The following is a 14,248-nucleotide window of genomic DNA, read 5'->3' on the forward strand; positions in this document are numbered from 1 at the left end:
TTGGAAAAAGCTTTTTCCAAGAAAGTTTGTTTTTTCAAGAAGGCATCTTCCCTGGCTGTGTTTCCCAAAGAGAGAGAAATTGATTAGCTCCATCTCCTTGGCTTGTTTATAAGCTAATGTGAAATTTGACACATCTGTTCATTACCTAGTTTGCATTTCACTAAGCCTAAGTGGCATAAATGGGGGAAAGTTAACTAGATTTGTAAGTGTCCTTGTTTTTAATAGGTAAGGGTCTCTCTCTTTCTCTTAAAATATGGGGCCAGATCCCCAGTTGGTGTTGCCCAGGAATTTTAAATTGATTTGCATCCCTTTTCAAATCCTTCAGTAAAAGCCACCCAGTGCTTTTGGACACCAGAGGCTCAATTCACCACCACCCTACTTGTTTTGTCACCTACCAGTGCAGTGTTCTAGTTTTCTCTTGGCCTCTTGCCACTGGGGTAAATGACCACCCAAGCTGTGCAGCTCAGCCGTGGAGTGAGGCCTGGGTTTGTTGCACAGCTGCTCTGCCAAGAGCCTGTGAGTAGCCCCAGCGGCATCAGACGGATTCAGAGCTCGAGCCTGGCATTGTAACTGTGCTGGGAGTGGGGCGGGGCCCTGTGCAGATTCACACTCTTAGAACAGAGAAAAAGCCGTACTTCCTTTAACATACCAAATGTGACAGTCCAAGACAAGGCTGAGACCACGGATTGGACAAGAGCTGCATGGAGGTACCGTAAGGAATTTAGCGGGTATATAAACTTGGCAGAATTGGGGTTTTTTTTTAATGATTTCAACAGACATCTGTTTATTTGAAAGCACTTTTTTCTGTTTTTAGTGATGTAGATTTTCACTGTTTGGGGAAATGCTGGAGGGAGGGTCAGACAGTTACTGAATGAGAGCCGTGGAGGTTCAGAAAGTTAGCGCTGTGTAACCGTTAAAACAAATTGTCAAAATATAACAAAGTAAATTCCTTGAATCAGATTCCACGTTCTCAAGCAGCAGTTTTCTTTCTTGCCTAGCTGTACATTTTTAATGATGGAAATATTTTTTGATAGTGGGGGTGTGCAGTGAAATTGACCATTAGCAGTGATCTGCTCCTTCCGAGCCTACACCACGAGGCAGCAGTCATAGCCCCTCTCTTGTTACTAAAACAGCTCCCTTCCTGGGGGGGAGGTGAGGGGGGCAGCTCTTGCTAAATGAGTTAAGTTTATAAACATGGGGAGGACACAGTCTTCTGGGAAGGTTCCTTGTGTGCAGAGCTGGAACAGGCCATGGGACCATCCAACCAGCATAATATGATGTGATGGAGGCGCTAGCCAGAGCTGAGCTGGATAAGATGCCTTGGATGTGAAAATCTCTCCTGCCCCTCTGGCAACACACTCTGCACTCGCTGTCTCAGAATGGAGGTGCGTTTTGACACTTACCTCCCTGGTAAAGCACAGAGAGCTACTGATGTGACAAGCGTGGTCTAAGAGCTCAGCGGTAGCTTGTCACCTTTAAGGGGAATAAAACGTGCATCTCCAGGGAAGCCTGCTCACTCAGCAAAGCCTTTGGTGGGTAACCTGTCCACCCCAAAGTATAGAGCCCCCCGCTCTCTTCCCTCCGACACCCCGTGGGACCACCAGCTCGCTTGCCTGTGCGGCAGCATCTGAACCCCATCTAGCCCAGGGTCCTGTCTTCCGAGAACGACCGGTGCCAGATGCTCCAAAGGCAATGAACGGAGCAGGGCACCGGCGTGATCCATCCCCTGCTGCCCACTCCTAGCTTCTGGCAGTCAGAGGTTTAGAAACAGCCGGGGCCTGGGGTTGTGTCCCTGACCATCTTAGCTGTTAGCCCCTGATTGAATGCACGCTACCTCCCAGTCGACTCTGAATGGATTTTTCAGCTGGCTTCTCCTGCAGTCTGTACTGCCACCTCCTCCCCAGAGGTGTATTTTCCCTGGGATTTCACAGATTATAAAGCCTGAGGGGACTGAGCCTACGGCCATGGTCTCTCCTCCTGGACAACAAGCCAGAGAACATCCTGCCATTAATTCCTGTCTGAACATGAGCTGATCTTTGGGTGGGGACCAATCCTGGCTTGATGGAAAAGCCACATCCCCTTGGTAAATTGTTCCAGGGGTTAATTTACCCTTTGCCAGGCTTTCAGCCAGTGGCAGGTGTTAGTCGGGGGGGGGGGGGTGAGCGGGGGGAGCCCCCACCCCATCAAATCTCAGATCCCTGCATTGCCTGGGACCAAGTCCCCCTGCAGCAGGATTTGCTTCTGTATCTGCGGGGAGTCCCCTGGCAGCCGCAGCTGCCCCTGGGCGGGGGGTGGGGGGCTGCCCCCCAATCTCCCCCCTTTGAGCCTCGAGCACAAGCAATGACCCGTCTCGTCCCCGGCGGAACGGACGTGTCCCGGAACTAGCGTGGCCGGGTCGCGTTCGCGCCTCCCCGCGGGGGGACCTTTTCGCCGCTGACCTGTGACCCGGAAGTTCCGGCCTGGCCTGGCGCGGCGTGCGGGATGGAGGCGGAAGTGGGGGGCCGAGCGCGGCCGCCCCCGCCGGGTGAGAAGCGGGGCGGGGGTGTCACAGCCAAAGGGGTCCCCCGGGGCCCTGCTCCGGCCTGGGGGGGGCCGAGATCGGCCCTGACCCCCCCGTGGGGCCCCCGTTCCTCTGGGGGCGGGGCTGGATGTGGGGTCCCTGCCCCCGCCCCCTTGGCTGCCCCCGCGACTGAGTGACCCCGCGGCTGGATGTGGGGTCCCCAATCCCCCCCCCGAGATCTGCCCTGAGCCCCCCGTGGGATCCCCCCGTTCCTCTGGGGGCGGGGCTGGATGTGGGGTCCCCAATTCCCCCGAGATCTGCCCTGAGCCCCCCGTGGGATCCCCCCGTTCCTCTGGGGGCGGGGCTGGATGTGGGGTCCCCAATTCCCCCCGAGATCTGCCCTGAGCCCCCCGTGGGATCCCCCGGTCCTCTGGGGGTGGGGCTGGATGTGGGGTCCCCAATTCCCCCCGAGATCTGCCCTGAGCCCCCCCATGGGATCCCCCCGTTCCTCTGGGGGCGGGGCTGGATGTGGGGTCCCCAATTCCCCCCCCCGAGATCTGCCCTGAGCCCCCCCGTGGGCGGGGCTGGATGTGGGGCCCACATGACCCCAGCAGCCCCCGCATATGGAGCCCCCCCCATTACCGTGAGAGGGTCAGGCTGGCTGTGGGATCCCTTCCCCCTGCTCCAGGTCAGCCCTGAACCCCCCTGGGGAGCCCGGCGGCCCAGCGTTAATTCCAGGTCTCATCCGCAGGTAGCGCCAGCGCCCAGGGGCAGCAGGAGCCGGAGGCTGCGCCTCCCCCGTCGTTGGCAGAGAGCCCAGCCCCACAGGACTGGCCCCCCAATACCAACAGGGTCACCGACCGACCCCAGCACACGTCGCACTGGGGGGAAGGGATGCTGGGCAGCCCAGCCCCACAGGACCGTTCCCCCAATGCCAGCCAGGTCACCGACCGACCCCAGCACACGTCGCACTGGGGGGAAGAGATGATGGACAGGCCAGCCCCACAGGACCATTCCCCCAATGCCAGCCGGGTCACCGACCGACCCCAGCACACGTCGCACTGGGGGGAAGGGATGCTGGACAGGCCAGCCCCACAGGACCGTCCCCCCAATACCAACAGGGTCACTGACCCACCCCGGCACACGTCGCACTGGGGGGAAGAGATGATGGACAGGCCAGCCCCACAGGATCGTCCCCCCAATGCCAGCCGGGTCACCAACCCGCCCTGGCACACGTCGCACTGGGGCGAAGGGATGCTGGACAGGCCAGCCCCACAGGACCGTCCCCCCAGGAGGAACGGGATCACTGAACCCCCTCGGCAGACGTGGCACTGGGGGGAGGAGGTGGTGGAGTGCTCAGCCCCACAGGACCGGCCCCCAAAGAACACTGAGGTCACCACTCCACCCTGGCACCCGTCGCACTGGGGGGAAGGGATGCAGGTGTTGCCAGCCCTAGGTGACCATTCACCCGACAGCAGTCGGCTCAGTGAACGGCCGCAGCGCCCGTCCCGGCAGGGGAGAGGGATGCCGGAGCCCAGCCACGCTGCGGGTTTGGCTCAGAAGGAGCCCGGGGCCCAGGAGCCGGTGGGTCCCCCCGAGGTGGGCGAGCAGGCCCTGCTGGCTATGCTGACGGCTGTGGCCAACAGCCCGCTGCCGGTGCGCAGCCAGCAGAAGGACGAGCCGGATCTGACGGCGGAGGAGAAGCTGACCATCCTCCGGGCGCTGTACCGGGACAAGCCCGTGGTCTTCCTGGAGCGCTTCCGGCGGGCCCTGCGCGTCGAGCACCTGGGCTGCTTCACCCACCTGGCCGCCCGCTACGAAGTGCGCTTCTACTGCGACGAGGTGCGCCGGGCCGCCCGCGGCAAGGCCGGCCACACCCGAGTGCGCAACAAGAGGTACGCCGCCCTGCAGCAGCTCATCAAAGGTACGGAGCCGCCGCGGGGGGGCTCTGCTCTCACCCTGGTCCTGACGCTACAGGGCACGGACCAGCAGGGGGCACCCTCCCCTGGCAGTCGGTGCTGACTCCAATGCCCCGCGGCAGCACTAGGGGGCGCTGTGCTGCAGGGGGGGTAGGTTGCCCGCTGGGTGCCCTGGCTGGAGGCTGCTCGAGCATGACCTGGCCATGTCAGCCCAGCTGCCCCCCGCACAGGCTGCCATGGCAGAGGCTAAGGACAGAGTGGGTCAGAGACAGCAGCCCTGTCCGTGGGGGATCTCTGCAGGCTGAGTAGTGGGGACTAGTGGTTGGAGCAGGGGTGTGGAGGGCTGGGAGCCAGGACTCCTAGGTTCCATCCTGGCTCTGGGAGGGGAGTGGGGGCTGGTGGTTAGAGCAGGGGGACTGGGAGCCAGGACTCTTGGGTTCCATCCCGGCTCTGGGGGGGCGGGTCTAGTGGTTAGAGCAGGGGGGCTAGGAGCCAGGACTCCTGGGTTCCATCCCGGCTCTGGGAGGGGAGTGGGAGCTGCATCTGCCCTGGAGTGCCCCAGAAGCCCCCCAGCCCTGGTGCTGTGGCTCCAGCCCCTCCATGCTCTCTCTGCCTCGCAGGGGGGGAGTATTTCAGCGACGAGCAGATGCGGGCGCGGGAGCCCCTGCTCTATGAGCAATACATCGGGCAGTACCTGAGCGACGAGGAGCTGCTGGCCCTGGGCAGCCAGGCACTGGCCGGCCCCTGCTCCCTCTCCGGGGTCCTGCTCGACTCCTACCAGGAGCAGGTGCTCCAGCTGCGGCTGCACATCCAGCAGGAGCAGGAGGACGCCTGCATGGAGGAGGAGGAGGATGACGACGAAGGTCAGTATGAAGTCTGGCTGGGCGAGGGGAGTGGGATCTAGTGGTTAGAGCAGGGGGCTGGGAGCCTGGACTCCTGGGTTCTCTCCCTGGCTCTGGGAGGGGAGTGGGGTCTAGTGGTTAGAGCAGGGGGCTGGGAGCCTGGACTCCTGGGTTCTCTCCCTGGCTCTGGGAGGGGAGTGGGGTCTAGTGGTTAGAGATGGGGGAGGCTGGGAGCCAGGACTCTTGGGTTCCCTCCCCACTCTGGGAGGGGAGTGAGATCTGACATCCCGTTACTGGCTCTATGTCTGGTATCCGTCCCCTCCTTGCTGATCGTGCCCTCTCTCCCTGCCAGGTGAGGAGTCCAGCTCGGCCTCGGACGCCTGGGTCCCTGACACGGAGGAGAAGGCCTTCCTGCGGGAGGAGTTCACCAGCCGCATGCACCAGCGCTTCCTGGACGGCAAGGACGGTGACTTCGATTACAGGTGAGGGGGGTGGGTGCCGGGCGTCGCTCGCTGGGCCACTGCCTGGGGGGGGACAGCAGAAGTGGGGCTGGTGGGAGGGGGGGCAAGGTGCATCTGTCCCAGCTCTGGGAGGGAAAGAGGTCTAGTGGTTAGAGCGTGTGGGTGGGGCACTGGGAGCCAGGACCCCTGGGTTCTGTCCCTGGCTCTGGGAGGGGAGTGGGGTGTAGGGGTCAGAGCAGGGGGCTGGGAGCCAGGACCCCTGGGTTCTGTCCCTGACTCTGGGAGGGGAGTGGGGTGCAGGGGTCAGAGCAGGGGGCCAGGACACCTGGGTTCTGTCCCTGGCTCTGGGAGGGGAGTGGGGTGTAGGGGTCAGAGCAGGGGGGCTGGGAGCCAGGACTCCTGGGTTCTGTCCCCGAGGTCACAGCTCTGGGCTCGTTTTCTCCCAGCGAGGTGGACGAGAACCCGGAGTTCGACAATCTGGACATTGTGTCGCGGGACGAGGAGGAGCGTTACTTCGACGGCGAGGAGTCCGAGGAGGAGATGGAGGCGGAGTAGGGGGTCCCCTGCCCCCCTCCCAAGGCCTGGCACCCTGAGTGGGGGGCAGGACCCAACTCGTGCAGTAACCCAGACTCCTAGTCTGTGACCTGGGATCCTTCCCCCCTCCCCCCCCCCCCCCCGTCGGCTTGGGGTGTGGCCCCGCCAGGCCCCGCCCCCGTACGCTCGCCCCAGGTCGCTCCCGGCCTGTGAGCCAGTTCAGACAGGTACCTTTGTGTCAGGGGGTCCCTGCCCCCGCCCCCCGCCCCCGTGGGCTGTGTGAGCCCCACGGCCATGGCTGTCAGGGCTGCCCAGACTCTGCCCTGGCCCCGTCTCTGAGCCTCCAGGCCCCCAGGGCGGGAAGTGCCCCAGCCGCGTGGCCAGGCCCAGGGCTGCACCGGGGAGCAGCCACTCAGGGGAACGCCGCCCCCCCTGCTGGGGCTGGCCTGGGGCAGGGGCCGGGGGGGGGGGAGCAGGGCACGGTCACAATTAAAGCTTTTCCAGAACAGGTTTTGCAACAGCAGCAGTTTGGTCCTTTCGGCCTGAAAATCCTGCGACTTGAGCTGGGGCACCAGGGAGCCAGGACTCCTGGGTTCTCTCCCCGGCTCCGGGAAGGGAGTGGGGGCTGGTGGGTGAGAGCAGGGGGGCCGGGAGCCAGGACTCCTGGGTTCTCTCCCCGGCTCTGGGAAGGGAGTGGGGGGCTGGTGGGTTAGAGCAGGGGGGCCGGGAGCCAGGACTCCTGGGTTCTCTCCCCAGCTCTGGGAAGGGAGTGGGGACTGGTAGGTTAGAGCACGGGGGGCCGGGATCCAGGACTCCTGGGTTCTCTCCCAGTTGCACGCACTGCCGGGTGCCAGCAGGGGGCAGCACAGGCCAAGGCACTGGGTGAGCGCACAGGATAGCTGCAGGGGGGGTAGGTTGGTCCCTGCTGGGTGCCCTGGCTGGAGGCTGCTCGAGCATGACCTGGCCATGTCAGCCCAGCTGCCCCCCGCACAGGCTGCCATGGCAGAGGCTAAGGACAGAGTGGGTCAGAGACAGCAGCCCTGTCCGTGGGGGATCTCTGCAGGCTGAGTAGTGGGGACTAGTGGTTAGAGCAGGGGGTGGGGGGGTCTGGGACTCCTGGACTCTATCCCGGCTCTGGGAGGGGAGTGGGACCTGGTGGTTAGAGCAGAGGGGCTGGAAGCCAGGACTCTTGGGTTCCATCCCGGCTCTGGGGGGGGGGGTCTAGTGGTTAGAGCAGGGGGGCTAGGAGCCAGGACTCCTGGGTTCCATCCCGGCTCTGGGAGGGGAGTGGGAGCTGCATCTGCCCTGGAGTGCCCCAGAAGCCCCCCAGCCCTGGGTTCTCTCCTTGCTCTGGGGGGGAGTGGGGTCTGGTGGTTAGAGCAGAGGGCTGGGGGCCAGGACTCCTGGGTTCTCTCCGAGCTCTGGGAGGGGAGTCCAGTCTAGTGAGTAGAGCAGGGGGCGGTTCTGTTCCTGGCTGTGCCAGGGGAGCACTGGCCTAAGCATCACCACTGGGTTTGCTGGAACCAGGGTGTGCTCCCAGCCCCTCCCTCTGTGATGAGTTACTTTGCCGCTCCGTGCCTCAGTTTCCCTTCCCCCGGGTGCTAGTCGGTGTCTGTTGGGTGGTCAGGAAGCTCCAAGCCTCCGCGCCCTGCCGAGCCCCTGCCAGGCAGCCCCAGGCTCTGCTTGATTCCGCTGTTTTCGGGGGAGGGGGGCCGGGGCCAGTGCAGGGACCTTCCGCCGGGGGATTTGCCATCAGGTGCCGTGTCGCGAGCCTGCGGGGGGAGCTGAGCCTCCTGATCCCTGCAGGTGACTCGCTTTCCCTCACCGGTTTCACTTCCTTTCGGGGTTTTCGATCCCGTCCCAGCTTCCCTGTGGGAAATTCCACCGGCAGGTGGGGGGGCTGCCGCTCAGCTGACTGCCCGGGGGTGCGGGGCCCGGCAGGAAATACCTGCCCCAGCCAGGTTCCTCTTCGGGAAGGGAAGCCAGTTCCCCGGGGCAGGCCCAGCTCGGTCCCTGCCTGGCTTCCTCGTCTGGCCCTCGTGTCAGTTACAGCAGCCTCAGGGCTGCTCTCAGTCCTGCTTCCCCCCCGTAGGGGGCAGGGCACCCCAGCACCTGAGATCCGCCCCCGGTGGGCCCTGGAGGGCAGAGAATAACCACAGTGCCACGCCCCTGCTCTGCCCCCTAGCCGGGGGGACCCCATGTGAGGAGATTCCCAGGCCTGACTCCTCACCGCAAGGGGTCTGGGCGGGAGCGAGAAAGCCCAGCTGACCCGTGGAACTCACCGCCGCTAGATCAGACCTGGCGCTGGCAGCGGGGAGAGGTGGGGCCCCCTGGGGAAGGAGTGAGCAGTGGGGCACACTCGGGGGCGGTAGGGGGGTCAGCTCGGTACTGCCGCCTCTGTCAGCATGGAGTGAGCGCCAGCCAGACGCTGGGGGATGTGGGGGGGTGATCTCCCCCGCCCATGTGTGTCACCCCCCCCACACACACACACACACAGACACGTCTCTGCCCTCGTGTTTTGGGGGCCCGGGGCTGGCTCTGGCCCCGCTTGGCCCCAGGGTCAAAGCAGAGGCTGTGGGAGAATGGGGAGGGCAGCAGGGCACGTGGCAGATCAGTGGGGTCGCTCGGCCCCTGGGCCCCCTTTGCTGAGGCTGCGCCCCGAGGAATGGCTGGGATCCTTACGCCCTGGGGCCAGCCCCCCCAGAGGGCCCAGGCCCCGGCCCCATCCCCGGTGGGAAACACGAGGACCCTGCCCTGGCTGTTTGCTGGCCTGGATCCCGCCCCCAGGGGCTGCGTGTTTGTGGGGTGCCCGGTTGTGAGGATCCCTGAGGTCCGCGCTCAGCAGGGAGCCCCCCGCCCGGACCCAGCTGCAGGGGGCTGCTGATCCCGCTGGCCCTGGGGGGCTCCTGCCTGCGACGAGTTTGCCAGGGCTCAGCACTGGCGCTGTGGGCAGCGCGTGGCAGGAGCTGGGGGGCAGGGTTGGCACAGGAGGGACGGGGGAAGGGAGCTTGTCCCACTGGTCCCTCCCCACCTCACTCTTTCCCGTGTGCTCCGGGGAGCCCCCACCAGCTCGGCTGTGGGGACCCAGCCCCGATCGCAGGCTCCTGCCAGGATTGGGCCCTGCCTGCACCGCAGCTGACCCCCCCCCCACACACACACACCCCGTCTCGGCTCCAGCTGCCCACACGCCACCACTGCAACCGCTCCCACAAACCACTTGGAGGGGCGTGGGGTGTAGTGGTTAGAGCAGGGGGGGGCAGGGAGCAGAGTCAGTCCCCGAAGGGCTGTGGGCCAGGACTCCTGGGTTCTCTCCCGGCTCTGGGAGAGGAGTGGGGTCTAGCGGTTAGAGGGGGGGGCTGGGTGCCAGGACTCCTGGGTTCTCTCCCGGCTCTGGGAGAGGAGTGGGGTCTAGCGGTTAGAGCAGGGGGGGGCTGGGAGCCGGACTCCTGGGTTCGCTCTGGGAGGGGAGTGGGGTCTAGTGGTTAGAGCAGGGGACTGGGGGCCAGGACGCCTGGGTTCTCTCCCGGCTCTGGGAGAGGAGTGGGGTCTAGCGGTTAGAGCAGGGGGGGCTGGGAGCCAGGACGCCTGGGTTCTCTCCCTGGCTCTGGGAGGGGAGTGGGGTCTAGTGGTTAGAGCAGGGGGGGCTGGGAGCCAGGACGCCTGGGTTCTCTCCCGGCTCTGGGAGAGGAGTGGGGACTAGTGTTTGGAGCGGGGGGAGGGGCTGCGGGTCGGGAGTGAGGGGCACTGGGGGATGGCGGGGACTAGCCCGGTTTATATCAGTCTCCTCCCAGGGCTGCCAGCCCCACAACCCCCTGCCCCAGGCGCCACTGCGGGGGGGTGGGGGCCGGTGACTTGGCTGCGGGGCCCTGGCAGTGACCCACCCCCCCCCCCCCCCGGGGCTTTCCATGGAAATTCCGCCTCCTCTCGCTGGGGGCGATTTTTGGAAACTTCTAAACGTCCCGGGCCCCGCCCCCGCCTTTGATCCCCCCCAGCTCCTGCCGCGGGTCCCGGGCTGTGGGGCCGAGGGGGGGCTGGGCGCCCCCCCACACCCTGCAGGCCCCTGGGTGGGCCCAGCCTGCAACGCCCACAATGACCACAGGGGGGCTCCACTCAACGTGCTCCCTGCCCCACAGCGCCCCCTGCCGCTCCCTGCCCCACAGCGCCCCCTGCCGCTCCCTGCCCCGCTACCTGCCCCACAGCGCCCCCTGCCGCTCCCGCTCCCTGCCCCACAGCGCCCCTGCCGCTCCCTGCCCCACAGCGCCCCTGCCGCCCCTGCCCGCTACCTGCCCCTGCCGCCCCTGCCCCACAGCGCCCCTGCCCCTGCCCCACAGCGCCCCTGCCGCCCCGCTCCTGCCCCACAGCACCTCCTGCCGCTCCCTGCCCCACAGCGCCCCTGCTGCCCCCTGCCCCGCTCCCTGCCCCACAGCGCCCCCCTGCCGCTCCCTGCCCCACAGCGCCCCCTGCCGCCCCGGTCCCTGCCCCACAGCGCCCCCTGCCGCCCCCTGCCCCGCTCCCTGCCCCACAGCAACCCCTAGCGCTGCCCTGGGTCCAGCCCTGACTGCCAGGGAAAGTGCCCCCCCGCTCCCTGCCCCACAGCACCCCGTGCCGCCCCTGCCCCTCTCCCTGCCCCACAGTGCCCCCTGCTGAGCCCCCCACCCCACTCTCTGCCCCACAGCGACCCCTAGCCTGCCCTGGGGCCAGCCCTACCTGCCAGGGAAAGAGCCCCCTGCTGCGCCTGCCCCGCTCCCTGCCCCACAGCACCCCCAGCCGCCCCTGCCCAGCTCCCTGCCCCACAGGCCTATCGCCGAGCCCCCCACCCCGTTCCCTGCAGCCCAGCGCCCCATGGGGCCCCAAGTCTCCTTGCTCCAGCAGCAGCTGCTGCTATTGGTCCCCCGAGGGCGCCGTGGCGGGTCCTTGGCCCAGTCGCGTGGCAACGACTCCGGGGGAAGCCCCAGGACCTGTGGCCACGAGCACAGCTGCTTTCCACGCGCCCTCGTGACCTCCGCAGCCGCTCTGCTGCGCCGGGGCTGTCCCACCCCAGAGCTGGCTGCATCTGGGCGCCGGGCGAGGGGTCCCTGGGTAACCAGCCCCCGCGTCCCACCCCAGAGCTGGCTGCATCTGGGCGCCGGGCGAGGAGTCCCTGGGTAACCAGCCCCCGCGTCCCACCCCAGAGCTGGCTGCCGGGCAAGGCGTCCCTACGTAACTAGCCCCCCGCGTCCCACCCCAGAGCTGGCTGCATCTGGGCGCCGGGCAAGGCGTCCCTACGTAACTAGCCCCCCGCGTCCCACCCCAGAGCTGGCTGCATCTGGGCGCCGGGCGAGGGGTCCCCGGGTAACCAGCCCCCGCGTCCCACCCCAGAGCTGGCTGCATCTGGGCGCCGGGCGAGGTCCCAGGTAACCAGCCCCGCGTCCCACCCCAGAGCTGGCTGCATCTGGGCGCGGGCGAGGTCCCGGGTAACCAGCCCCCGCGTCCCACCCCAGAGCTGGCTGCATCTGGGCGCCGGGCGAGGGGTCCCCGGGTAACCAGCCCCCGCGTCCCACCCCAGAGCTGGCTGCATCTGGGCGCCGGGCGAGGGGTCCCCGGGTAACCAGCCCCCGCGTCCCACCCCAGAGCTGGCTGCATCTCGGCGCCGGGCGAGGGGTCCCTGGGTAACCAGCCCCCGCGTCCCACCCCAGAGCTGGCTGCATCTGGGCGCCGGGCGAGTGTGTGTGCGTGTGTGTGTGCACGTGCGTGTCCTGTGTGTGCGCGTGCGCACGCAGAGCCCCCTGGTGCTGTCCCAGCCTGGGGGGATCCGGATGCCAGTAGAGCTGGGCCCCCCCATACCCCAGATGCCCCGGCCGGTGTCAGCAGCCCCCCTTCTGCCACCCCAGAGCGTTTCAAAGACTGATCGATGGAGGGGGGTGAGGATCCTTAGCCGCATGGTGGGGGTCCCGCATCCAAGGGCTTTTCCCCATTTTCTTCCTGCCCCTCCAACGCCCCCGGCAGCTCCTGGGCTCACACCAGGCTGGCCGATGCCCTCCCCTGCCACGCTAGGACCCAGTCACGCCGAGGGGGCCCCGAGCTGCCGGCAGCGCCAGCCTCCGAATGACGTCAGCCCCTGGAAGGGCGGGGTTCTGGGGCCCTGTTTGCGGTGTGATCTAGGCCCTGCCTAATGCCTCTGTGGGGCAGTGAGGTGGAAGGGCAGTAGTGGCCACACCCTGATCCCCCAGCAGTGCTTGGCAGGGCCCCCAGAGCCATGGGGCAGGGGGTTAACCCCCCCCTTGAGATGCCTGGGAAAAGGGCTCAGGCTCTTTGCACATTCAGGCAGCGTCACTGCGTCACTCACACTCGGAGCAGCTCCCCCCACCCAGCGACGGGCTCAGGCTCCCTGCAGACCCAGGCAGCGTCACTCACACTCAGGGCAGATCCCCCGTTCTCAGCGATGGGCTCAGGCTCCCCGCAGACCCAGGCAGCGTCACTCACACTCGGGGCGACGGGCTCAGGCTCCCCGCAGACCCAGGCAGCGTCACTCACACTCGGGGCAGCTCCCCCCACCCAGCGACGGGCTCAGGCTCCCTGCAGACCCAGGCAGTGTCGCTCACACTCGGGGCAGCTCCCCCCACCCAGCGACGGGCTCAGGCTCCCTGCAGACCCAGGCAGCGTCGCTCACACTCGGGGCAGCTCCCCCCACCCAGCGACGGGCTCAGGCTCCCTGCAGACCCAGGCAGCGTCGCTCACACTCGGGGCAGCTCCCCCCACCCAGCAACGGGCTCAGGCTCCCTGCAGACCCAGGCAGCGTCACTCACACTCGGGGCAGCTCCCCACACCCAGCGACGGGCTCAGGCTCCCTGCAGACCCAGGCAGCGTCACTCACACTCAGGGCTGCTTCCCCCACCCAGCGACGGGCTCAGGCTCCCTGCAGACCCAGGCAGCGTCACTCACACTCGGGGCAGCTCCCCCCACCCAGCGACGGGCTCAGGCTCCCTGCAGACCCAGGCAGCGTCACTCACACTCGGGGCAGCTCCCCCCACCCAGCGACGGGCTCAGGCTCCCTGCAGACCCAGGCAGCGTCGCTCACACTCGGGGCAGCTCCCCCCACCCAGCGAGGGGCTCAGGCTCCCTGCAGACCCAGGCAGCGTCGCCGCGTCACTCACACTCGGGGCAGCTCCCCCCACCCAGCGACGGGCTCAGGCTCCCTGCAGACCCAGGCAGCGTCACTCACACTCGGGGCAGCTCCCCTCACCCAGCGACGGGCTCAGGCTCCCTGCAGACCCAGGCAGCGTCACTCACACTCGGGGCAGCTCCCCACACCCAGCGACGGGCTCAGGCTCCCTGCAGACACCTGGCATCACATTTTTGAGCTTTTTGGCCCTGGCCCCAGGAGCTGGAAGCTTAGACCAGCTCCTGGGCTGCCAGAGCCGAGACCCAGGGCCCAGACCTGGCCGGCCGCTGGGAAAGCCCCTGATGCGGGATCTCGTGAGTGCGCCACCCCACAGGCGGCAAACCCGGCCAGGCCTCCCCAGGGAACTGTCTGTTCGGGATGCCAGGAATCCCAGCGATTTGAAACGGAGCCGGCGCGGCTGCCCAGCTGGGAGGGCGGGTGTGAGCGTTCGCCCCTCCGAGCAATGCCCGGCACGACGCTATTCATGCCCGCGGCTCTCGCTGGTTCTAGCCCTTCTAGGATGTCAGTGGGCATGTGATGGGGGAGGGGGGAATTAGCATCCAGGGACATCTCGGAGCAGCCGTTAACTGTCCTGGTGCAGGGGCGTATGACGGGGCAGCAGCCTCAGGGATATGACCCAGGGACCCCTGCTTCAACAGCCCAGCACTCTGCGTGAAAGGAGACTCTCCGCTCTGGGTGAGCAGTGTAGGGGATATGACACACAACATGCAGTGCTGGATCCAGGCTCTAGAGGGCAGTGAGTGGTGTGCAAAGCTAGCTATAGATACATATATACAGTATAGACACAGATACACAAATGCACATGGAAACACACCCACCCACTGCTCCTT

At 66.4% G+C, this 14,248-nt stretch overlaps 1 protein-coding gene across 1 annotated transcript; it reads left to right on the top strand.

Moving 5' to 3' along the window:
- The first annotated feature begins 2,381 nt into the window (after nt 1-2,381).
- Nucleotides 2,382-6,750, top strand: CCDC97 (coiled-coil domain containing 97). The gene is made up of 5 exons (XM_039510510.1): nt 2,382-2,524; nt 3,252-4,424; nt 5,040-5,282; nt 5,614-5,743; nt 6,169-6,750. The coding sequence occupies exons 1-5, from the start codon at nt 2,482-2,484 to the stop codon at nt 6,275-6,277; spliced, it is 1,698 nt and encodes a 565-aa protein (XP_039366444.1). The 5' UTR covers nt 2,382-2,481; the 3' UTR covers nt 6,278-6,750.
- Nucleotides 6,751-14,248: the final 7,498 nt, after the last annotated feature.

The sequence above is a fragment of the Mauremys reevesii genome, linkage group 22, assembly GCF_016161935.1.
Source record: "Mauremys reevesii isolate NIE-2019 linkage group 22, ASM1616193v1, whole genome shotgun sequence".
Lineage (NCBI taxonomy): Eukaryota > Metazoa > Chordata > Testudines > Geoemydidae > Mauremys > Mauremys reevesii.

Coding starts and splice junctions, on each gene's coding strand:
- CCDC97 (XM_039510510.1), top strand. CDS start 2,482: ATGGAGGCGGAAGTGGGGGGCCGAGCGCGGCCGCCCCCGCCGG. Junction 4,425..5,039: donor CCTGCAGCAGCTCATCAAAG/GTACGGAGCCGC, acceptor TCTGCCTCGCAG/GGGGGGAGTATTTCAGCGAC. Junction 5,744..6,168: donor GACGGTGACTTCGATTACAG/GTGAGGGGGGTG, acceptor GTTTTCTCCCAG/CGAGGTGGACGAGAACCCGG.